The sequence below is a fragment of the Bos javanicus genome, chromosome X, assembly GCF_032452875.1.
Source record: "Bos javanicus breed banteng chromosome X, ARS-OSU_banteng_1.0, whole genome shotgun sequence".
NCBI classification, from domain to species: domain Eukaryota; kingdom Metazoa; phylum Chordata; class Mammalia; order Artiodactyla; family Bovidae; genus Bos; species Bos javanicus.
Genome location: NC_083897.1, coordinates 140,348,035 through 140,371,832, shown reverse-complemented (window position 1 = coordinate 140,371,832; position 23,798 = coordinate 140,348,035). Strand labels below are relative to the sequence as shown.

Below are 23,798 nucleotides of genomic sequence, written 5' to 3'. Positions count from 1 at the left end.
TTACCAACAATTTCTATGTATTTCCCTGCAGCTCACGATTAACAGTGTGGGGAATGATGACGTTTTCTGGAGTGTTGCCCTGAGGGTTAACCTTTAAGAGTCAGCCCCAGCACTGGCCTCATAAGATACAAAACCATTTGATTGTGCCTCAATTTGTCTCCTCAAGACGTTAAGACTTAGAGGCAGGTAACAAGGAGCACTCTTGGGCTTCCTGGATGGCTCAGCAGTAAGGAATCCGCCTGCCAATGCAGAAGACCTGGGTTTCATCTCTGGGTCGGGAAGATCTCTTGGAGAAGGGAATGGCAACCCACTCCAGTATACTTGCCTGGAGAATCCCATGCACAGTGGAGCTGGGCGGGCTACAGTCCATGCAGTCACAAAGAGTTAGACACAACTGAGCAACTAACACTTCAGAATTCAGGATCCAGTGAAGACATCCTTCGGAAGTGCAGAAATAGACACGGTTCGGAGAGTTTTTATATGATGGGACTCATATGTAAACATTAAGTGGCATTACTCATTGACTAGAACTTCTAGAATGGTGATAAAAACGTACTGAAGGAGGAATACTTTTGTTTTTGACTTTTAAACGGAATAGTTAGTACATCACCAATTAAGAGTATTGACTTGGATTACATATCTATCCTTATCTGACTGAGACTCTGAATGTGGAATGCAAGGCAATTCTTCTGCAAAGCAGATTTTGTAAACAAGTCATTTTAAATGCCTCTGCATAATATATGAACTCACCACCTCTTTGACAAGGTTCTCAATGAGTAAACGTATTTAATGGCATGTTTCCCACGGTCTCACGTTTAATAAGAGATCTAAAGACGTGCCATTTACAGCAACATGGGTGGGCCCAGAGATGATCGTACTAAGCGAAGGAAGTAAGAGAAAGACAAATACCGTATGATATCATTTATATGTGCAATGTAAAACAAGGGATAGAAACGACCTTATGCATGAAACACAAGCTTTTGGGAAGAATGTGATCCCTTACAAATCAAGTATGTGACCATTTCACTGAGAACCTTTATTTGCTGAGTGCAAAGAAAGCTTGGTTCACTGACCATATGTAAATGCCTACTGTATATAAAATAGATAACAAGGACGTACTTGCACCGCACAGGGAATCTACTCCATATTCTGGAATAACCCATAATGGGAAACAATCAGAAAAAGAATACATACATGTATATCAGCAAATCAGTTTGCTGAACACCTGAAGCTACATGACATTGTAAAACAAGTAGATTTCAATGAAAATTAAAAAATATACATATGCAAATATCATCTTACAGTATTAATACTGTTTGTGGCTTAAAAAAAATAGTCAACCAGTCACATTTATCTTTTACATTTGTTAGAGGATACTTTTTTTTTTAAGTCTTTATTGAGTTTGTTACAATACTGTTTCTTTCTGTTTTGGATTTTTGGCCACAAAGGCATGTGGGATCTTAAGCGCCCCAACCAGGGATGGAACTGACACGCCCAGCACTGGATGGGGAAGTGCACCACCAGGGAAGTCCGTGGGATATGACATTGTTTCTAAAAGAGAAAGATAAAATCATACTCACAAATAAAGCAGAAACAAGAGTCAAAACTTTTATTCAATGAAATTAACTGGTAAGATGAGAAATTAACTGGTAAGAAACAGTAAGATGTTACAAGCAATTTCAGGGAGAATTCAAAGAACAGACACGTATACGGGGCCATCAAGAAATTTTGAGATCAATTAGCTGAAACGGTGCAAAACTGGTCAAAGGCCAGAAATAATCACGAACAGTCATCACCATAACACATATTTCTATCATTTTTCTAAGACCTTACACAGCTGAAAATCAGCTCAAGACAATCAGTAACAGAGAATACTTGGCGGGGGCCACCCAGTAGGAACACCCTGTGATTACATTATTCTCATTTTTAATGATGTTCCCATCGCAAAAGGCTGAGGAAGCCTGTTGTTCAGTTGCTACGTCGTGTCTGACTCCTTGCGACCCCATGGACTGCAGCGTGCCAGGTTTCTGAAGGAAATCTATTAGAAGGCGTTCATCACCAGAGTGTAATGTCCGATAAACTGTTCCCCAAATGGGTTCTTGGTGGTACCAAGACTGCATTCTCCAGTCCAATTCTATCTGTACCAAAGAGCGTATTAGAAAAATAAATGATCTTAAAGGAAACGATTTCTCTGAGGTAGAAAACATTCTCGAACGTGCATATGCACCTTGATATAAGATATAGGCTACAATGATGTTCACATCGACGGCAAACGACAGATGATCGCGGTCACAGGCTCTGACCACAGGTCCAGAGCACTTTGAAGGACACAGGAAGAATGCCATCGTCTACTGATAAAGAGCGTCACTTACTAAAAGCTCACCCGTGATGTGAATTTCCCACTCAGATTACAGACAGAATGAGCACCTCACTTGTATCAGTGGCTACTGCCTGTGAAGATGAAAAAACACTGAAGAGGATACAGTACTCGATGTCTATAAATATAAATAAATATGTACCTACATATATATACATACAAGCACATACATACATGCATACATATTTTACAGTTGCCAGCCAGGGTTGAGAACACCAAAGAAGATACAGGACGTGAAGCTGAATTATTCGGACACTAAATTCGATTATTCGAGTGAGAATTTTCCATCTTGTGTTCCGGGCCGGGTCTGTCTTCTGCGTGTCAAGTGAGGGTTTGCGGCCCCTGTGGAGAGCGCAGGCCCCGCCCTCTGCGGGGTGAGACGGCTTGGCGGCTGAAGGCCAGTTCCGGGGAAGGTCTGGGCGCGGGGCTTCCCTCCAGCTCCTCGGGGCGTCCCCCCGGCCCTCTCCCGGCAGGGACCCCCGGGGTTGGGGTGGGTGGGCGCCGTCTCAGTCGTAGGGCGGCAGGCCGAACAGCTCGGGCTGGAAATCCTGCAGGGAACCCAGCACGAGGGTGGCCTTGGAGGTCAGGCCTGGGTTCAGGTTTCCGTCGGGGACCATGACCACCTGCATCCCGGCGGCGAGAGCCGCCTCCACCCCGTTGGGCGCGTCTTCGAACACCAGGCACTGCGGGGCAAGGGAGGAAAAAAAAAAAGAGGGTTGTCGTCCCAGTCGGTACCCACGTCTTGCCTGGGTGGGCACGGCCACCGTGGCCGGCGGCTGAGTCTGCCTGTGGGCATGGCAGGAGTTCTGCGGGACCCAGGAAGGTGTGGACCGGGGCTGCCCGGTTCATCACCCGTGAGGGGCCCGGAGGGGGCTGGCAGGCTCCCCATCCAAGCACAGCCCACCGTGGCATTGACAGCAGGCTTGCCCATCGCTGAGCCCCGAAAGCTGGCGTAGCCCATGCCAGGTTCAGGGTAGTCCGTGCTCCGAGTGGGAGACGGGCCTGCCCGGGGCTGAGCGGGCCATCAGCCTCACACCCCTTCCCTCCCGGGAGCACACGCGCCTGCCCAGTCTCCCTGCGCCCCTGGCACTCCACACGGGCCGTGGGAGCGTGCGCGCATGCCTGTGTGTTCACTCAGTCGTATCCCTCTCTGTGACCCCGTGGACTGCAGCTCCCCAGGCTCCTCTGTCCGTGCGACTCTCAGGCAAGAACACGGGAGCAGGCTGCCCTCCTCCACGGCTCTCCCCGCCCAGGGACAGGTGCGTGTTCGCGCGCTGCAGGCGGCTTCTTCCCCCGGAGCCCCCGGGAGCCCTTCTGCGGGGCCGAGGCACCCTCTGCACTGAGCATCTGTCTGCGGGGGGCCGCGTGGCCGTCAGCAGGGCTGCTCCCTGGTCCACCGAGACGTTCTCCTCGGCGCCCAATGCACCGCTGCCCCAGCACGCCGGGGGTGGACACCCGCAGCACTCAGAGCACACAATACACACAACACACACGACATACAGGATGCACACAACACAACACACCCACAATACACAAAACACACCCACAGTACACAACACACATTGTACACACCACACACGACACACAGGATACACACAATATAACACACCTGCAACACACACACCCACAGTACACACAACAGTACACACAACCTACGATACACACAACACACACACGACACACACACCTGCAGTACACACAACACACACCATACACACAACACATCCGCAATACACACAGTACACACAACACACCCACAATACACACAACACAGAATACACCCACACGACACACCCACAACACAGAATACACTCACTCACACAACACCCAACACAACACACAATAGACTCACACAAGCAACACAATAAACTCACACAACACACAAACACAATACACACAGAACAAAACACACATACACATACACACACCACACACTCTGGTCTGCAGCAGGCTCGCAGACTTGATCTCTTTCCCTTCCCTTCATCCCTTCCTTCTGGGGCTGAACTGTGGATATGCCAACGGGGCGAGGACCAGCCGTCAGCCCCAGGCAGCGCACAGGGTGGGCGGGTGCCCGGCACGCGGTGGCCGACAGCAGGGTCCTGGGCCCGGAACAGCCCGCTCGCCGCCCGCCCGGCAGGCCTCGGGCGGCCCCGGACACTGCCGGCTCTCGCCCCAGCAGGGAGGGGCCGCAATCCCGCCTGGACAGCCCCGGACTCCCCCATGTATCTGCCGTGGCCAGGAGGGGACGCCTTCACACTCGGACAGCAGGGACTCCGGCTCTTGCCCCGGCCGGGAAGGGACGCCTCCTCGCTCGGACAGGGGGACTGCGCTCAGGCCGCCCAGGGCGGTCTCTCCAGCTGAGCCGGGCGTTTCCTGGCCCAGCTGTTTGGCTCCCTGCCTTTTCAGGATACAACCGGCCTGGATTCCCAACCTCCCTGGGGTTTTACTCGGGACCTGCACAGGCACTGAAATGTCAACTGGCGTTTTGTTTCTGAGACCCCCGAGGGTTCTGAAGCGCGGTGCGGGCCCCCTGGGACCTTTCGGAGGGGCCGAGGAAGAGATTTTAGCTGATTCCTTGGCCTCACGGTGTCTGGCTCAAGTTATGAAAACAGCTAGACCATTTGTGAGAGGCTCCTTCCGAGGAGCATGTGGGCAGGAGTAGGAGAGAGCGGAGGCTTGGAAACGGGGGCACAAAGCAAAGCAGGGGCCCAGGACACTGTCCTTCTCCAAAGAGAGGGGACAGTGCTTTCACACTCGACGGCCCGTTCACAAGCCCGCGAAGGCAATACAGCAAATGCAGAGCTGTGTCCACACGCCCTTGACGCTCCAGCAGCACACAGCAGACTGACACGGAAAAGCTGTGCGGGCCCTTTAGGGCACCAACCGTGAGGCTGACATATCCCGCTTCCCCAAGTTTCGCTCTTTCTAGAGGCGTGTTTATTAGTGACTCTTTTCAGCGCATCATTTGTCCCCGCCTAATTCTGGAAGGAACCGCCCCGATTACCAAGGAGACGTGAACCATGATGCTTAGCATGCGGGCTGCAGAGGAAAGGGTGGTGGGGATCAGGGAGGCCAGTCCCCGTGTCCACGGGCAGAGGGGATCTAAGGGGCTGGTGTAGCAAGAGGGCCGGTGGGAGGGCATCCTGAGAGTGAGTATGCCGGGTCCTCGAAATGACTCAGGGAAAAGACGAGCAGACAAGCTGGGGCATGTGCACCCGTTCACTCGGGATGCTGACTGTCCTCAAAGATCAAAAGCAATCGTAGTCTGTGGGGTGTGTGTACTCAATTGTGTCCATCTCTTTGTGACCCCATGGTCTGTAGCCAGCCAAGCTCCTCTGTCCATGGGATTCTCCAGCCAAGAACACTGCACAGGGTTGCCATGCCCTCCTCCAGGGGATCTTCCTCACCCAGGATTGGAGCCCATGTCTCTCTCCTGTGCTGGCAGGCGGATGCCTTAGCGCTGCACCAAGCTGTGCTGTAAATCCAGTCCAAAGGAGAACAGAAACCGTGACTGCAGACACTGTGCCGGGAGCTCCTCAAATCCCGCCCTTCCGGGCTTCTCACCCAGCCTCCTCACTTCACGGCTCTGAGAAAACACTTTTCTCATGCGCCAGGCAGACTCTTGACATCCGCAACAAGAATTTGAGAAGTACAGAGATGGTGAAAGAGAATTTGAAGTCTTTAAAAGCGAACTGTAATAGGGAAGAAGAAATCTGACTCCACATTAGATTTGTTTCTTTCCCTTTAACCTTTTCTTCTACTGCTTTTGCTTGAGTTAAGAACGTTGCTGAGAGCCTGAAATATTGTTGCTGTTCACTGGCTCAGTCGCACCCGACTTTTGGCGACCCGGTGGACTGTAGCCCGCCAGGCTCCTCTGTCCGTGGGGTTCTCCAGGCAAGCATACTGGAGTGGGTTGCCATTCCCTCCTCCAGGGGACCTTCCCCACCCAGGGATCAAACCCGGAGTCTGCTGCACTGGTGGGCAGAGTCTTTACCACTAGCCCCACCAGGGAAGCCCCTAGCCTGAAATACACAGGAAGGCCATCCTCAAGGCTCTGACGTTTAAAGGGCTGACATTTTCCCATTTTTACAAACGTAAAAAGCTGTCTTAAAATGCTGTTGTAAGAACCTAGGATTCCTGCACCCAGAACTTGGTCACAATCAACCATGCCCTGCTTTTCTTGCCTTTAAAATGCTTTGCTGAAACCTCTTCAGGGAGTTGGGGGTTTTGTGGCAGGGGAGGGTGAGCCTCCGTCTCCTCGCTGGCCCTGCAGCAAGGAGAACCTTTCTCAGCTCCAGACCCTGACATTTCAGCCCTGTCTGGCCTCGCTGTGTGCCAGGCACACACGCTTGTGTTGGGTCACGGAACCGACCAGTCCACTGGAGCGTGTATGAGGAGACTGTGGCAGGAAACACAGCTGCGGGTGTGTAGTGGGGTGTGTGGTTTAGGGGGAACGGGACCCCCCGGCATCTCAGGCCAGGCCCAGTCGTCACACAAGCCCAACAGAGCAGTCAGCCGCAGGACGGAAAATACACAGCCCCAATCCTGCCAAGAGCCAGCAGCGGCGCCAGTATGGGCTCCCACTAACCCCAGCGCAGGCTGCACGGGGACAGAACCAGCTTCTCCGGCGTTCGACGGCACCTGGAATCATAGGCCTTCCCCGCCTTCTTAGAAGCAGCGAGACTGCGAACCAGCATGACGACTGGATTGTGAAGCACCAGTCAAAATGCTTCAGACGGCTTTTATGTGCTCACTATTCTCTGCGTCTTTGTTTCCTGAGACCGGGGGCACCCAGCCTCCGGGATCTCATGCCTGATACTCTGAGGCGGAGCTGATGTCATGATCATAGAAATCGCATACTCAATAAATGCAAATGTACTTGAGTCGTCTCCAAACCAGCCCCCTGCTCCGGTGTAAGGAAAAACCGTCTTCCATGAAACGGGGCCCAGGCGACAAGGCGAGGGAGCGCTGCCTCAGACCGAACGGTCTCGCCAGGAGCACTCACGGGCGAGAGGCACCCAGGGACGAGAGCTCTGCACGCTGCATGTGTGTTTCCTGCACGGCCTGCCTAGGTGTTGAAATCAAAGAACAGAGCTCTGAAAGCTACCCGGAAAGAGTCTGCCCAGCTATCACAGGACTTAAGGGTCACCAAACCACTGAAAGACACAAGCCAAAGCAGTACAGCTCACACCTTACACCAACAGCGGGAGGACATGTGCACAACTGAGAACTGAGCACACGCGCACGTGCTCTCCTGGCAGGTCCCCCAAGGCCTGCCGGTGGTTTCGGGCCCCCACGCCGGCCAGCGGGTGTTGACCTTCACTTCCTTCCTTCCTTTACGTCACTTCACTGCTCCCTCAATGACTCACCCAGCCCTGCCAACTCTGCCTTGACGGAATCGCACTGGACCTAAAACTCAGTCACACCTACTTGGAAAATGTGACCTTAGCGGACATGCACATTGGTCTCTGCAGAGAGACAGTCCCCATAACTAAGGTGAGGGCTGTGAGGCGCTGCAGCAGGTAGAGAGGCTGGGGGCACAGAACGCCCTTCCCCGCCTCTGCACCTCACCCCCCGCCCTGACATCCCGTGGGTACTGAGCAGCCCTGTACCAAGGTCACAGCTGTGGAGCCCTGTGTGTAACTGGGTCATCTGGAACGGACCAAGCTCCATAGCAACTGTTGACGTGAGGCCCCCTGAGCTACACCAGTCGTTCCCTGACTCTGTGTTAGATAAAACATCCACCCTGTAATGCCCTAATGACCAGTCACCTAATACCACCCCTCCAGCAGGAATCGGCTTTGTCCCGAGGCTGCAAACATCCACTACCGACCCACGAAAGCATCGGCTCTCCTGTGAGCCGCTGTTCTGACAGCGTCTTCCACTCTAACAAACTCGACTCTGAAATGTTCTAGGTCTGGAATGTCTTTTCCAACCTGCACACGGACCACGACATATACGAACCTTTAACCTACGGGGGTGATGTTTGGAGCTCGGCACCCTTAGCAGGCACCCCGGGACAGTTTCGGGACTCTAAGGAGCTTGGCACCCATAGCGGGCACCCCAGGACACACTTCCAAGAGTCTTAGGCAGTGGCTGGTCAGGAACACTCCTCTGACAGCCTGTGTGTGTAACCGGGCAGGTCTGTGGGAGACGCAGCCCACCCGCTACAGTGCCAGGCAGACAGCGGGCACCTGAGCTCTGCCTGCTACATCTGGGGCAGTGGCCGAAGGGCCCCGTTCATGACTCAGAGCCACAGAGGGGCTGCAGAGTGCTACACGGGAGCACAGAGGCTGGCCAGCACTCTCCTGTCACTGTCCCCGGTGTGGGACCTGCGCCGACCAAGGCTCAGAGGTGAGCTGAAGGTCACAGCGGCAGGAGGGTCACAGCATTTAGGGATGGCATCCAGGTCTCCAGAATGCAGTGTTCTTTTCACTTCACCAAGCTGAGGGCTCAAATATATCTGGATTTCATCTCCAGGAGAACAGATGAGCTTAATTAAACTGTAGCTGGAGGGGTTTAATTTAGAAGGGATGACATTTGCAACGAACGACCGGGGAGGTGAAGCGAAGCGTTTCAGGGGCTCAGCACCCAGAGGTGGCGACCCTGCTCCTCCAGAGATGCTCAGACTCAGCGGGGGGCCCTGTGGGGTAACCCACGTCCACGAGCTTCACCTGGCTGCTTGTCTGAACCACCAGGGAGTCAGGAGGTCCCTGAAAGACAAGCATCATCAGAACTAAGATGGTCCACTTGCTAGCAATGAAGATGCACGAAAGAGAATCTCTGTGTGATGGTGGTGGACGGAAGGGACAGAGGATGGGATCAGGGAAATCCTTCAGAGGCGACGTGGAGGCTGAAGGACGACACAGCCCCTGTTGAGGTGAAGGGGAATCCAGGCTTTCTGACGAGGAGGGCACTGGGGTCACCGTTACGGTGGAGGGAAGGAGAGCCTGCTTCCTGACAGCCTAGGTTTGAGGGCACTGGGGAGGGCCAGGTAGAGACAAGACGGGCCTGCCTCTGTCCTGGGCGAGCAGGACCAGGCTGGGTGTGAGCAGGCGGGCGAGCAGGACCGGGCTGGGTGTGAGCAGGCGGGCTGGGTGTGAGGTGAGGCAGCTGAGTATGAGAGGAGAGGGCTGGCTGTGAGCGGAGATGGGCTGGGTGTGATCAGAGATGGCTGGGTGTGAACAGAGGTGTGTGAGTGTGAACAGAGGTGGGTGAATGTCAGAGGCGAGGGCTGGGTGTGACCACAGATGTCTGGGTGTGAGCATAGGTGTGTGAGTGTCAGAGAAGAGGTCTTGGTCTGAGAGGCGAGGGCTGGGTGTGATTAGAGATACCTGGGTGTGAGCACAGGTGTTTGAGTGTCAGAGGCGAGGGCTGGGTGTGAGTAGAGGTGTGTGAGCATCAGAGGAGGTGGGCTGGGTGTGAGAGGTGAGGGCTGGGTGTGATCAGAGACGACTGTGTGCGAGCAGAGGTGTGTGAGCATCAGAGGAGGTGGGCTAGATGTGATCAGAGGTGCCTGGGTGTCATCAGAAGTGTGTGTGAGCAGAGGTGGGTGATTGTCAAGAGGCAAAGGCTGGGTGTGATCAGAGATGGCTGAGTATGAGCAGAGGTGTGTGAACGTCAGAGAAGGTGGGCTGGGTGTGAGGTGAAGGCTGGGTGTGATCAGAGATGGCTGCATGTGAGCAGAGGTGTGTGAGTGTCAGAGGAGGTGGGCTGCGTGTGATCAGAGATGTCTGGGTGTGAACAGAGGTGTGTGAGCATCAGAGGAGATGGGCTGGATGTGAGAGGCGAGAGCTGGGTGTGAGCAGAGGTGGCTCCCTCGGCCTTTTGCGGGCACTGGTGAACCACAGCACCGGCCCAAGGCCCCACTGGTCTCCTGTGTTGAAAGTTGGCCTGTGCTGTCAGCCTTGACGATCACCCCGCAGGTGGCTAATGTGTCTGAATACATCCAGTGCTAAAGCCCGTCACCCAGCAGACTTGGAGACGGGGTCCCTGGAAGGCCTTTTAGGTGACCGAGTCCCAAGGGGGCCTCATCAGAGAGGGTGGGGGTCCCTCGAAGTAGACGGGGAAGTCGTTCTGCCCACCCCGCCCTCCTCGCCCCCGGAGGACCGCCGCCGTGAGGACACAGGAGCCAGCAGGACGCCCTGATGAGCGCCCCCTGGGCTGGACCCCAGCCCCAGGACCAGGGGGCACACGTGCCTGCTACTGCAGCTCCCCCGAGTCTGTGCTCCTGCTCTCCGGCCGCCCGAGCACACTGTGACGACACGCCCGGGGCGAGCTGTGCGGCAAACCCCACGGAGCACCTTCTCAGAGGAAGAAGCGCCTGGGGATGGCTCAGACGGCAGCCGCCTGCAGTCTGCGCGGAGGAACCAGGAGCTTCCCGGGTGACGCAGCGCACGCCTCCTCCGGCCGCAAACAGGGTTATTGCCGACGGACCCGCTGAGGGGATTTTCCCCCTTTACCTGCAGACGACGTGTACAGAGAGCCTGGCGGTTACCATAGGACGTGATACACACACAAGGAAACGTGTGTTTGTGCACGCTCAGGCGTGTCCGATTCTTTGCAACCCCATGGGCTGCAGCCCGCCAGGCTCCTCTGTCCATGGGATTCTCCAGGGAAGAATACTGGAGTGTGTTGCCACGCCCTCCTCCTCCAGGGGATCTTCCCGACCGGTTAATCAAATCAGAGTCTCCTTCACTGGCAGGCAGGTTCTTTACTAATGAGCCACCTGGCAAGCCCTCATACCACACTGAGCGACTGAACACCAATAACGAACTCGATATGAGTTAACTGTTGTTGTTGCTGTGGTTCAGTCGCCAAGGCGTGTCTGACTGTTCCCCACCCCATGGACGGCAGCACGCCAGGCCTCTCTGTCTACCACCATCTCCCAGAGTTTGTCCAAGTTCAGATCCATTGAATCTGTTTAACCTAGTGCACAACTGATCCAGCGTTTCTCAGGCATTCTGTTCATTGGCACACCCTAAGAAGTCTTTGCATTCAGCTGATTTTTTTTAACCCTATAGGGTGACTCCCACCCCTTCCCTGCCCATTATACACTAGTCCCTGGTAGCTCAGCTGGTAAGGAATCCACGTGCAACGCGGGAGACCTAGGTTCCACCGGTGGGTCAGGAAGATCCCCTGGAGAAGGGAAAGGCTGCCCATTCCAGTATTCTGGCCTGGAGAATTCCATGCACTGTATAGTCCATGGGGTCGCAGAGTCGGACACGACTGAGCAATGTTCACTCACACTCACACGAGCAGCAGCTAAGATGGAACCAGCAAGGGAGAAAGTGGCTGGGTGAAAGGGTATACACTTGATGGGGTCCTGTGGGGAGCCAGGCAGACTGAACTGGAAACAAGACCACAGCTGTGCTGTACACACATTCCCCAGGCAAAACCAGGGGTGTAGGAAAAGGTTTTTAGTGCTGGAACTTAAGTGAGATTGCTCCCATGCGTGCATGCTAGGTAACTTCAGTCGTGTCCCACTCTCTGCAACCTGCATGGACTGTAGCCCACCAGGTCCTCTGTCCATGGGATTCTCCAGGCAAGAATATTGGAGTGAGTTGCCATTCCCTTCTCCAGAGGATCTTCCCATCCTGGGAATCGAACCTGCATCTCCTGCATTGGTAGGAAGGTCGTTCACCACTAGGTCCATCTGGAAAGCCCGAATGCTCCCAGACTAGCAGAGTCCTGTGTGTCTAATACATGTATTTGCAGGCATGGCTATTTAGTTAACTTATCAGAAATCCAAGATACAACCCATCCTTGTAAAGGTCTGAAGTCCTGTCAGATTTTCATTCTGTGATGGCGGCTTGAGATGGCTGGGTTACATGAACACGCTGTCCTGATGACCTCATGAGAACTACCGTCCTCTGAAATGGCCCACGCGGGGAAATTTCACAGCCACGTGTAGAGAACTGAGAAAGCCGCTCAGCAGTCACGCTGGCGCAACCACACTACAGGAGCAAAGTATACAGGAGCCCCTCAAGTGATGTTTCCAGTCGGTAACAAAAGCTGGCTTCTGGCACACCCCTGCACCAACTTACATCTTGTTTGATGTATGTGTCTGTGCATATGAATCCACAGAACCAGAAGCAACTTAATTGCTTTGAGATCTATTTACCAGGAGTCACGCCAAACACAACCAAACAGAAACATCACAGACAGACACAGCAAAGGGCTCCAGTCAGGTGGATGCTCCCTGTGATGCCAAAGGGAGATGGGGCAGGGGTGTAGGAAGAGGTTCTCAGTGCTGGAACTTAAGCGAGATTGCTTAATGATTCCTGCAAAGGGAGATGGGGCTGCCGTTGGATTTCCTTGTTCCATTCTGTGGAGGTCGAGAGGCTTGAAATACATCAAACGCGACGACTGGCGACATTTGAGAGCTTCCCGGGTGGCTCAGTGGTTAAAGAACCCACCTGCCAACGCAGGAAACATGGATTCCATCCCTGGGTTGGGAAGACGCCCTGCAGAAAGGAATGGCAACCCACTCTAGTATTGTTGCCTTGGAGAATCCCATGGACAGAGGAGCCTGGCGGGCTGTAGTCCATCATGGGGTCCCAAGAGTCAGGCTAACACACACACATACACAACTAGACTGGATGTTAAAACGGAGATGAACACCCATCCAGGTGACGTGAGGAGAAGTGTGTGTAGGAGGTGTATTTCATATCTCCTGTCCAGGAAGAGTTATATCTCCCCCATCGTTCCATCTCAGACAGCTGAGAGTGGGTCCTTATGGCTCTAAATAATGTAATTACACAGCATTGTTCGCGATGCATTCTAGGCCTATGGGCTGTAGATGGCCCATTTCTTTAAGATTTTTTTTTTCCATATGGGACCATTTTGAAGGTCTGGTAAACATTGCTTATGTCTATGTTTTCGTTTTTGGGCCTTCAGGCAGGTGGGAATCTTAGTTCCTCAACCAGGCATCAAACCCACACACGGGAAGGCAAAGTTCTGGACCAGTGGGCCATCAGGGAAGTCCCATGGGAGCCCGTGTTTTCATGACAACTGGGAGCGCCCAGGCCTGGCCGCCTAAGTCACCCTGCAATCCAGAGGACCGCGGACCATGGCCTTTGATCTCTGCAGGGCTGCCAGCAGGGCGAGGTGGTGCAGCGGGTCTGGGGGAGATGCGAGGGCACAAGGGCCCTCCTGTTCAGGAGGTCACTGGAGCCACCCAGCTGGGGAGGGCCTGGGACGTGCCAGTGGCCACAGACCGCGGGAAGGTGCAGGTGGGATCCAATGCAGGCATCACGGAGCCTGGGAGGCTCCCGGGGCCAGCCCAGGACCAGCTGGTCAGAGGGGGAGCCAGACCAAGGGCTCCTGGAAGGCAGCACTCCCGGAAGGCACGGGGAAGGTGAGACCTCTCGGGATGGAGGAGGACTTGAGGGCCTCCAGAAATGCAGAGCTCACTGAGCAGAGGCCTTCCTGCTGGCCAGCCAGATGCTGAATGTCAGGGGAGAGGAAGCAGGAAGGTGACAAGGAGGGGTTGGGGAGAAGAACAAAAACAGGGACTCCCTCAGGGGTAAAGGGGGCCCAGAACAGGCCACAGGGGCCCAAGGATTCTTTTGAGCTGAAGACATTTGAGAATCAACAGCAGTGGGAAGAGGCTTTTTCCTAAAGCCTCCTTATATTCCTCAAAGCAAAGGCTCCCTGTGTCAGTGTTACTTGTGGAGTCATGTCCGACTCTGTGCAACCCACAGACTGTAGCGCGCCAGGCTCCTCCATCCATGGGATTCTCCAGGCAGGAATACTGGAGTGGGCTGCCATTTCCTCCTCCAGGGGATCTTCCCAACCGAGGGATCATATCTGGGTCTCCTGTATTGCAGGCAGACTCTTTACCATCTGAATGGGCTTTACCAAGCCCTTAAAGCCTCCCTGAAAAATTCAATCGCACAGAAACTTCCCTAGTGGTGCAGTGGTACTGATGCTAGGAGCATAGGTTCCATCATTGGTGGGGGAACTAAGATCCCATACCCCATGCCACGAGCACAAAACATTTAAAAAAATCAGTACATCCCTTCCTTCTCTTGTGTTTTGTGCATAGAGAAGACCTACAGAAAATAAACCCTACACAATTAAGAAAATATAACATGATCATGTATTTCGATAATTACCTTAAGTGTCAATGAGTTAAATGCACCAAGTGAAATGTGAAAAGTCGCTCAGTCATGTCCGACTCTGCAACCTCACGGACTATACAGTCCATGGAATTCTCCAGGCCAGAACCCTGGAGTGGGCAGCCTTTCCCTTCTCCAGGGGGTCTTCCCAACCCAGAGATGGAACCCAGGTCTCTCGCATTGCAGGCGGTCTCTTTACCAGCTGAGCCATGTGGGAAGCTGCAGTGGGTAGCCTGTCCCTTCTCCAGTGGATTTTCCTGACCCAGGAATCCATCCAGGGTCTCCGCCATTGCAGGCAGATTCTTTACAAACTGAGCTACATTCCAACCAAAAGACAGACTTGCCCGGCAGATGAAAACAGGTATATCAGTTGTGCTTGTTCCATTCTGTGGAGGTGAAGGGGCGCTTGGAAATATCAAAGGTGCTGACTGCCTGCACTCGAGGGGCTTCTTGGGTGCAGGCACCCACCCCCACCTTCTACATCACTCTGCCTGACCCCCCAGATCGTATGTAATTATTTTATATTGTTATGTTAACCATGTTCCCATTATGGCTTGCAAGTGTAATGATCTTTATTTATTTTTTTGTTTGGCTACTGACTGTGAAAACTGATAAACATCTTTCTCTATTGTGATTATGTAACTATTACTCACTTAATACCACTGTCTCATCATCGGTCAACAGGAAAATAATACGATTCTGTATCAACAAAACTGTATCATAAAAAACCATGTAATAGAAAAACCTGTAATCGCTTTTTAAAATCCATATGGCTGTCAGAAGTAAATTGGAATTTTTTGAAACATACAAATGCCCAGGTATTGCTTGCTTTTCTCCAAAGCCCCAGATGTGTTTCTGGTGAGCTGCCACGTTTGAAAACAACTGGACTATATGATGATCTTATACTTTTACCCACTTAGTTTCGCTTTTTCTGTTTCACATTCACTGCTATTTCATTTAGTTTATGTTTTCCAATTTCTCCATCTCTCTTTTTTTTTTGATGTTCTTTCTCAAGTCTTTATCAAGCACACTAGAAAAGCTTTGATATACACCTATATAGTGTACTATAATACAATAATTACAATATACTAGTGTATAAATACAATATATATTGTAGAAAACTTGGGAATTTTGGCCTAACTAAAAAATTTGACATTTCAATTCCACTCGTTTGACCTAGTATGAATAGAGTGCTAGATTTCTAATTTTTTTAAAAAATACACATGCAACAGGCAGCAAAGGTTGTATAGCACAGGGAACTGTAGTCATATCTTATAATAACCTGCAATGGAAAATAATCTCAAAAATAATATATATGTATATATGTATAACTGAATCACCTCACTGTGCCCCTGAAACATTGTAAGTCAACTATACCTCAATAAAATATAAAGAAAAAGAAATTCTACTGCCATAAAGCCTCTCCTTAGGATTTTCACAACCCAGGAACGTTGACTTTTATGACTAAACGGAAGTCTGCAGAGGTCAACACCTGTGTAAGAAATCACCCCAACAGACGTCACCATACGACGACCGTCTCTCTCTTCTGTTCTCCTGAGAGCCCATTTATGTTCCTGAAAGATATCTGGTCTCCCGGAAGTGCCCCTCTTTTTCTCCCCAAGCCCTATTAAGATGGTATATAAACCCCAGCTCCTATATGCCTCCTTGAATCGTATTTCCTGTGCAGTGCCTTCTTATGCAGAGAGAAATCTGTATTTTCTCTTGCTAATGTCTTCTGTCCATTTAGTTGACACACCCCGTACACAGAGCCTAAGAGCGTACAGGAAGAGGTCCCAGAACATGCCCCCGGGACCTGGTTATCACTACATATTTTAAGCACAGAAGGATGACACCTGGACAGGTTGGGAGGAAACAGTTTCAGTGAAAACAATGAACACCAGCCCTGTGAGGCGTTTCCTCCTAGCAGACCGTAACCAGTGTGTGAACGCAAACCCCCCTTTCACACCGCCTGTGCCTTCCCGCTTCCCTATTAGTACCGTGGCGCTGTGTTCATTCGGTGACACGCACACCATCGCAAATTTGCGCCGGCACCGTGGCTCTCTGCAGGGACTTACTAATCATGTGACACGCCCTTGCACTCTGAGGTTTGCCACCGCCGCGTGCTGGGGCCTGCACTGTGTCAGCGGCAGAGCACAGGACATGACCTAAGAGGTCTGTCGTGTCTGCACAGGCCTCTCTGCACCCGCTTCCTGGATTCAGGTGCTAAGTCACTCAGTCGTGTGCAACTCTCCGACCCCATGGACTGCAGCCTTCCAGGCTCCCCTGGCCATGGGATTTCCTAGGCAAGAATACTGCAGTGGGTGGCCATGCCCTCCTCCAGGGGATCTTCCCGACCCAGGGATCAAACCTGCATCTCTTACATCTCCTGCACTGACAGGCGGGGTCCTTACCACTGAGTCCCCTGGGAAGCCCCTGCACTCGGGAGACAAACTCAAGTACAGGATGATCGGGCTGCAGAGTGGGGCACAACCAGGAGCCTGTCAACACAGCCCTTCTTACCACCAGAAGCACGTCACCAGGGGAAAACCCAAATGCATGAGCTGTTATTTGCGTACGAAATGGGACAAGAGAGGTTGTCCTCTGCAAGACAAACACCTGCATGAATAGACGTGGGTGTGGAACGAGGGTGACTAGCGGAGGACACCGGAAGAGCTGGATTATGCCCAGGCCACGCACTCGCTCAGCTTCCTTTGACGCATCTGAAATGAACACCGTCAGGGCGGGCAACAGGGCCATTCGAGCTCCGGCCCGGCGCCTCACCAAGGGAATCTCCTGCCCTGCAAGCTAGAGCCCCAACCCCTGCCCACCCCCGCAACCCCGTCCATGGTTTTGCTGCAAATGTCTTCACGCAAAGCCAGCAACATGGTCTCCTTGTCGCTGCTTGCACACACACTGGCCAACCTGCAAACACCGTGTTTCCATGAACAGGGTGCCGGGCGAAGGAAGGGCTGCCTGGAGGTGGAGGCAGGCAGGCAGCAGCCTCCTCTTTGAACTCCCGCGGCCACACGATTCAGGAGGTGACGGTCCAGCATCTTGTCCTCTCAGCTGCCAGGATGGGCTGGAAAACAGTGCTCCTTCTGGGAGCCTCCCGGGAGGTACCAGTCTGCCCGGGGGGAGGGGGGTGGCGCCTCGCTTCGCCAGGCTGATCAACAGCAACCTGCAGTGCATACAGGAGGTGGCCCTTCTAGAAGCCGCTTTATCACCTGAAGGGGTCAACATTAAGTGGGGCGGGAGGGGGGGCAGTTCTTAGGGAAAAGAACCCATCTGTGTGGAACCTGTAGCGGGACGCTGAGCCCGTGGACACGGACACGTCCTGACGTAAGAAGCAGAGCCGCTCGGCCCCCAGCCCCTGCCCTGCCAGCCCTGCGGCTTCAGCTCCAACTCTGCGGCTTAGCGGCTGGCCTGCATCCACTACTGAGCTGAACTTGCCGTGTATGGGAATCATTGTCCCTCACTGACACTCAATGATGCTTATGGCTGCAATGTAAAAAAAAAAAATTTTGGTCTTTGCCCCCGGTATCCGCCAGGCTTCTCTGTTCACGGGATTCTCCAGGCCAGAATACTGGAGTGGGCAGTGGGTAGCCAGTCCCTTCTCCAGGGGAATCTCCCTGACCCAGGGATGAAACCTGGGTCTCGTGCATGGCAGGCAGATTCTTTACCGTCTGAGCCACCAGGGAAGCCCTACTTTAACTTTCCTGCACAGAGCTCCTAAAACCCTTGACATGTCCTGGGCAGTGAGCACATTTTCCGCGTCATTCATACTAATCCCCTTTCAAGCATGCCTGAGTATCTGGTCCCTAGATGGACGCAGGATGCGCGGGGTGGGGGGCTGTTGATGGGCTCCTGGCTGTGTCCCACCCCAAGGCGCGATTGGAGGGCTCCTGGCTGTGTCCCACCCCAAGGCGTGATTGATGGGCTCCTGGCTGTGTCCCACCCCAAGGCGCGATTGATGGGCTCCTGGCTGTGTCCCGCCCCAAGGCGCGATTGGAGGGCAGCCACTTATAGCCCACCCCCTCATTTCCACGGCCAGCAAAGGATGCACTTACCAACGGCCAGTGAATTAACTGCCGGCAATGGAGCCTCCACAAACACCCCTGGAAGGAGGTGCCAAGGAGGCATGGCACTGAAGACAGGTGGGTGCTGGAGGCTGGTGCACCCAGTGGGCCTGCACGCTCCAGCAGCCCAGCCACACGCCCCTCTTCCCACACAGCTCTCCGCTGCAGGGTTCCTGGGCTGTATTTATATCATGTATCTGGCTGCAGGACGTCTTGGCCGTGGCAGGCAGAAGCTTCGCTCTTTAGCTATGGCGTGCAGACTCCTAACTACGGTGACGGGGGATCTAGTTCCCTGAGCAGGGATAGAACCCAGGGCCCCTGCATTGAGAGCCCAGAGTCTTACTACTGGGCTGCCTGGGTAAACCAGTGAAGGCAAGCACAGTGTCTTCCTGAGTTCTGAGTCGTTCTAGTGAGTTACAACTGCCGAGGTAGTGGGCTCTGTGGGATCCCCAAGCTTGTGGTCGGCCGGGGAGAAGTGTGCGTGGCTGCGATGCCTCCGTTGGTGGCTGGCGTGTGAAGTGGGGGCCGTCCCTGGGAGCTGAGCCGCTAAGCCGGGGTCTGCACTGACTCCAGGGGAGCTCCTGTCCTAGGTATACTGAATTGTGGGAGGTCCAGTGCGGGTCTGAGATCAGGCACAGGCTGGGGCTGGGACTGGTGGTGCTGGTTCTGTGTTTCGATTGCCCTTATAAGCTGAATGCAGCAAGTCAGGTCCTAAACCCAAAAGCAGGTCATTCAAGAACGCTCCCCCATCTCCTGCCTCTGGAGACTGGTTTTGCAGTAACAGTCCTGAGGCTCTGATTTCTGTGGCACCAGGCTGGGTCCCATCACCAGCTCACTGGTTAGTGGGAGGGCATAACGGTGAGAAGACCTTCCAGGGAAACGCTCTTCCCTGCACGGGTTCCCCACAAGGCACCTGATCCAGGATCCTGGAACCAGCTGGGAACGCCGCACCCCAGTGGATACACGCCCTGCCTGGCGGAGACACCCCGGGGTCACCAGGAGCCACGCCTCTGGAGAAGCCCCCAGACGCTCCGGAATCCACACCTGCGGACAGCCGAGGCTCCGCCCCGCACCTCAGCAGCCCCAGTGCGCCATGAGGCACCACTGCTCACCGCCAGCCTGTCCCAGACTCAGACACCTCCTCCGCTCCCCACGGGGGACCCTGCGTGATGCAGGTGGAGCTCCTCTGGCGGCCCTTTCCAGCGGGAGAAACACACAGAAGCCTGTCGACCGCTCAGTGAAAACCAAGCGCCCTCGCACGCACCAGCTCGGCGGTGACGAAGTATCACCGAGAAGCGCGCAGGCAGAGCGGCGGTGAGGGTGGCTGACCGACGTCAGAATCACCGAACCGAACTGCACATGCGCGTCCGGGTCTGCGCGTCACAAATAAGGATGCCGGAGTCCCGTGTCTCCAAAGGCCCCTCTTCCCCGCTCGGTGCCCATAGGCCACGCTTGGTCAGCTCTAGACGCTCTGGGACCCCCCGGGCGCCCCGTGCGGTTCAGTCTGGTGGGTCTCTCCAGCCGACTCTCAGGGCCTCCGCGCTGCCCCCCACGACGTGCAGGGCCCTCCCCAGGCATGGCGCTCCCACTGCCTGCAGTGCCCTCGCCTCGAGTCTCAGGAGCCGCGCAGCAGCCGTCCGCGTGGACACGGAGAGCCCCCGACCTGCACCGGGTATCTCCCCCATTCCCAGCCACGCTGCATACCTTGTTTGCGGGAGGAGCCGGAGAAAAGCGGCGCGCGCAGGTCAGGAAGATGTCGGGCTCAGGCTTCCCGCTCCGCACCTCAGGGTCGTCGCCCAGCACCACGTGGTGGAAGAGGCCGAAGAAGTCCTGGTGGCGGCTGGTCTTCAGCTGGAAGGACGCCGTCCCCGAGCTGGTGGCCACGGCACAGGGCACGTCGTGCTTCCGCAGGTGGCGGATCAGCTTCTCCACGCCTGGGTGGGGGGCGGGGGGCGGAGGAAGGGGCACCGTCAGGGATGAGGGGGGTGTGTGCAGGCCTCGGCGGTGGAGGGGGGTGGGGGCGACGCTGGGCCAGCCCCGTTCCCCCCAGCTTGCAGCCTCGTCTGATCTCACCGCTGTCCTCACAGGGCAGGGATGTCAGCACGGGGACATCTGCACTCAGCACTGACATGGAAAAGCAGTTCAGGGCTCGGCGATGGCCTTTCCCAGAGGATCAGAGGCGACTACTGGGATGGCTGGTGCTCTGCTTGCCACGCCGGTCAGAGCAAGGGCTCCCTGACGGCTGAGCGGGTAAAGAATCCACCTGAACAGTATCTACATACAATAGCTAGGACGTGGAAGCAACCTAGATGTCCATGCACTGATGAATGGATAAAGAAGCCGTGGTACAAGTATACAGTGGAATATTACTCATACAGAAAAGGGAACACATTTTAGTCAGTTCTGATGAGGTGGATGAACCTGGAGTCTTTTATACAGAGTGAAGTTAAGTCAGAAACAGATACACCGTTATGTATACTAACACATATATTTGGACTCTAGAAAGATGGTGTTTACCGTATATTAAAACATATGTGGACTCTAGAAAGACGGTGCTTACCGTATATTAACACATATATGTGGACTCTAGAAAGATGGTGCTTACCGTATATTAACACATATATGTGGACTCTAGAAAGATGGTGCTTACCGTATATTAACACATACATGTGGACTCTAGAAAGACGGTGCTGATGAGCCTACTTGCAGGGCAGCAAAGCAGATGCAGACACAGAGAACAGGCTTGTGGACACAGTGGGGGAAGGAGAGGGTGGCATGAATGGAGAGAGCAGCACGGAGACACATACATTACCGTATGTAAAACAAGACAGCCAGGGGAATTCGCTGTACGACTCACAGAACTCAAACTGGGGCTCTGTGACAACCTGGAGGGGAGGACAGGGTGGAGGTGGGAGGGGGTTCAAGAGGGAGGGGACACAGGTACACCTGTGACTGATCCATGTTGATGTAAGGCGGGAATGAAAACAATGCTGTAGAGCAATTATCCTTCAATTAAAAATAGTAAATTAAAAAAAAAAATAAAAGAATCTACGTGCAATGCAGGAGACGCAGGAGATGCTGGTTCGATCCCTGGGTTGGGAAGATCCCCTGGAGGAGGAGAATAACAACCCACTGCGGTATTCTTGCCTGGGAAATCCCATGGACAGAGAAATCACCTGGTGGGCCACAGTCCATGAGGTCTCAAAGAGTGGTACACGACTGAGCAACGAAAGCTCTACCACTATCAGAGCAAAGCCGGGCAGCTGCCAAGAACTGTGACAACGTAGAGGACATGGACAAGTTCTTCTTGAAGAGGAAAGTTCTTTGGAAGAGAGTTCTTTGACAGCTCACTCGGGAACACAGCGATAACGTAACTAGCCCTAGATCCACGGGAAAGAGACTGAATCTAAGCTAAGAACCGTCCCAGAACTGGCACCGCACGCCCTCGCTGGTGAACTTACCAAACGTCCCAGGAAGAAACCACACCAATTCTCAGGAAACCTCAGAAAATCATGGGGAACACTTATTTCCCAACTCGTGTTTTTGAGACTGGCACTTTTCTGATATGGAAGGTAGAGAAAAACATACAAAAAACTACAGACCCGTATGTCTTGTGAACACACACACTTAACCTCACACTGAAGCCAACCTACAACCACTATGAAAGTACCCTACTTGAAGAGTTGCTGTGGGGTTGGAACCTGTTATCTGAAAATATTAAAAAGCCACACTTTTTAATTAGCTTGCAACAACTAATGACCAATATGTAGAATTACATTAGCTAAATTTCCATAAAAAAACCTTCATGGAATTGGTGAATTAAAAGGATGAAAGAATGCCTATGGCAAATATACATCCAATAATCACCTCGGTCTGGATATGGTGATTAAAGCTGAGTATCAACATGACTTGCATTAAAACAAAAGGTTCAAGTTGTATGACCCAACAGTAAACCAGCATACTAAAAAATACTGGAGCATATTTAAATATATGCTTCCTCTAAAACCTACTGGAAAAAGAAAATTTTGCTGGAACAGTCCTCTGATGCTATTGATTATAAAAATTTAAATATGGTTGATCTCACTTTAGCTTATACTTTAAGTATTTCTAGTTCTGTGACTATTTTGTAATGCACTAACTTAACGGGGCAATACTAACCAAAATAAATACACACCAGCAAGCCTACACTGGAATACAGAGTCAACATTGTTATCCATAGGGGAATGAATAAGTTTTTGGATGACTGTTAAATTTTTTTTTTTTTTTAAGATCTGTTGCTTTTATTTATGTATTTATTTTTGGCTGTACCGGGTCTTAGTCACGGCACGTAGGATCTCCGATGCAGTGTCTAGGCTTCCTCCCTAGCTGCGAAGCACGGGTTTAGTTGGCCCATGGCGTGTGGAACTTACTTCCCAGACCAGGGAGCAAACCTGTGGCCCCTGTACTGGAAGGCGGATCCCTAACCACCGGAACCCCAGGGAGTCCGGGAAAGACTCCTTTTAAATCAGATGAGCTCCGTGAAGATGTCCGAGATGGTTACAAACATGAGCCCAGAGTCAGGGAGGCTGAGCACAGCCCGTGGCAAGCAGCCCCGTGTCTGGGGCTCGGTTCTGTCCTGGGATACAGCAACGATTAGCGTTCCGGGTGGTGACGCTGTGAGGGAACGCCTGTAAGACACACCACCCATAAAACCACACACAGCAAGGCAAGGCCCCACGAGATGGTAGAAGCCATGGTCGCCACCAATCCATCAAACTCAGGTTACTCGTCCATCATTCAAATCTCCTGGTATTAACATGCTACTGCCTGATTCCTTCAAAAACTTTTGTGTCCTTTAAATACCGTACGCTGACTTTTTCTTAGTCTCTCTGCGAAGTAAAAGACTAGAAACATGATGGGACTTCTGTCCTGCACAGAAGCTCATTAATTAGGTACGTAACTGAAACCCAGCCAGCAGACAGCTGGTAGCCTCGGGGTGCTCAAGTGGGTTTCATGGCCGGGCACAGACAGATCGCTCTTGCTACACAGAATGAGCATTCCCAGGACTGATCTACAGGGAAGGAAAGAACTCTCGAAGATCAGCGATGCTGAGAGCTGAGTGTTTCTGCCTGACTTCATCCAAGAGGCTTCGGGCTGGTGAGGAGAGATATGGAGGCTGCCAGGAAAGTGGGTCTGCACACGGAAGAGCCAGGAAGGTGGTTCTGCACACGGACGCGTGCAGAG

At 53.2% G+C, this 23,798-nt stretch overlaps 1 protein-coding gene across 3 annotated transcripts in view; it reads right to left on the bottom strand.

Annotated features, from left to right (window-relative positions):
* Positions 1-1,594: 1,594 nt before the first annotated feature.
* PUDP (pseudouridine 5'-phosphatase) overlaps positions 1,595-23,798 on the bottom strand; it is a 67,102-nt gene continuing 44,898 nt past the window's right edge. For 2 of the 3 annotated variants that reach the window (XM_061408213.1, XM_061408211.1), the window contains exons 3-4: positions 20,280-20,509; positions 1,595-3,060 (exon numbers count right to left, since the gene is read on the bottom strand). In XM_061408213.1, the coding sequence (XP_061264197.1) occupies positions 2,884-3,060; positions 20,280-20,509 (407 nt within the window). In that variant the 3' untranslated portion in view covers positions 1,595-2,883. The remainder of the gene's footprint in view (positions 3,061-20,279; positions 20,510-23,798) is intronic. The other variant, XM_061408212.1, reaches the window with a different exon arrangement.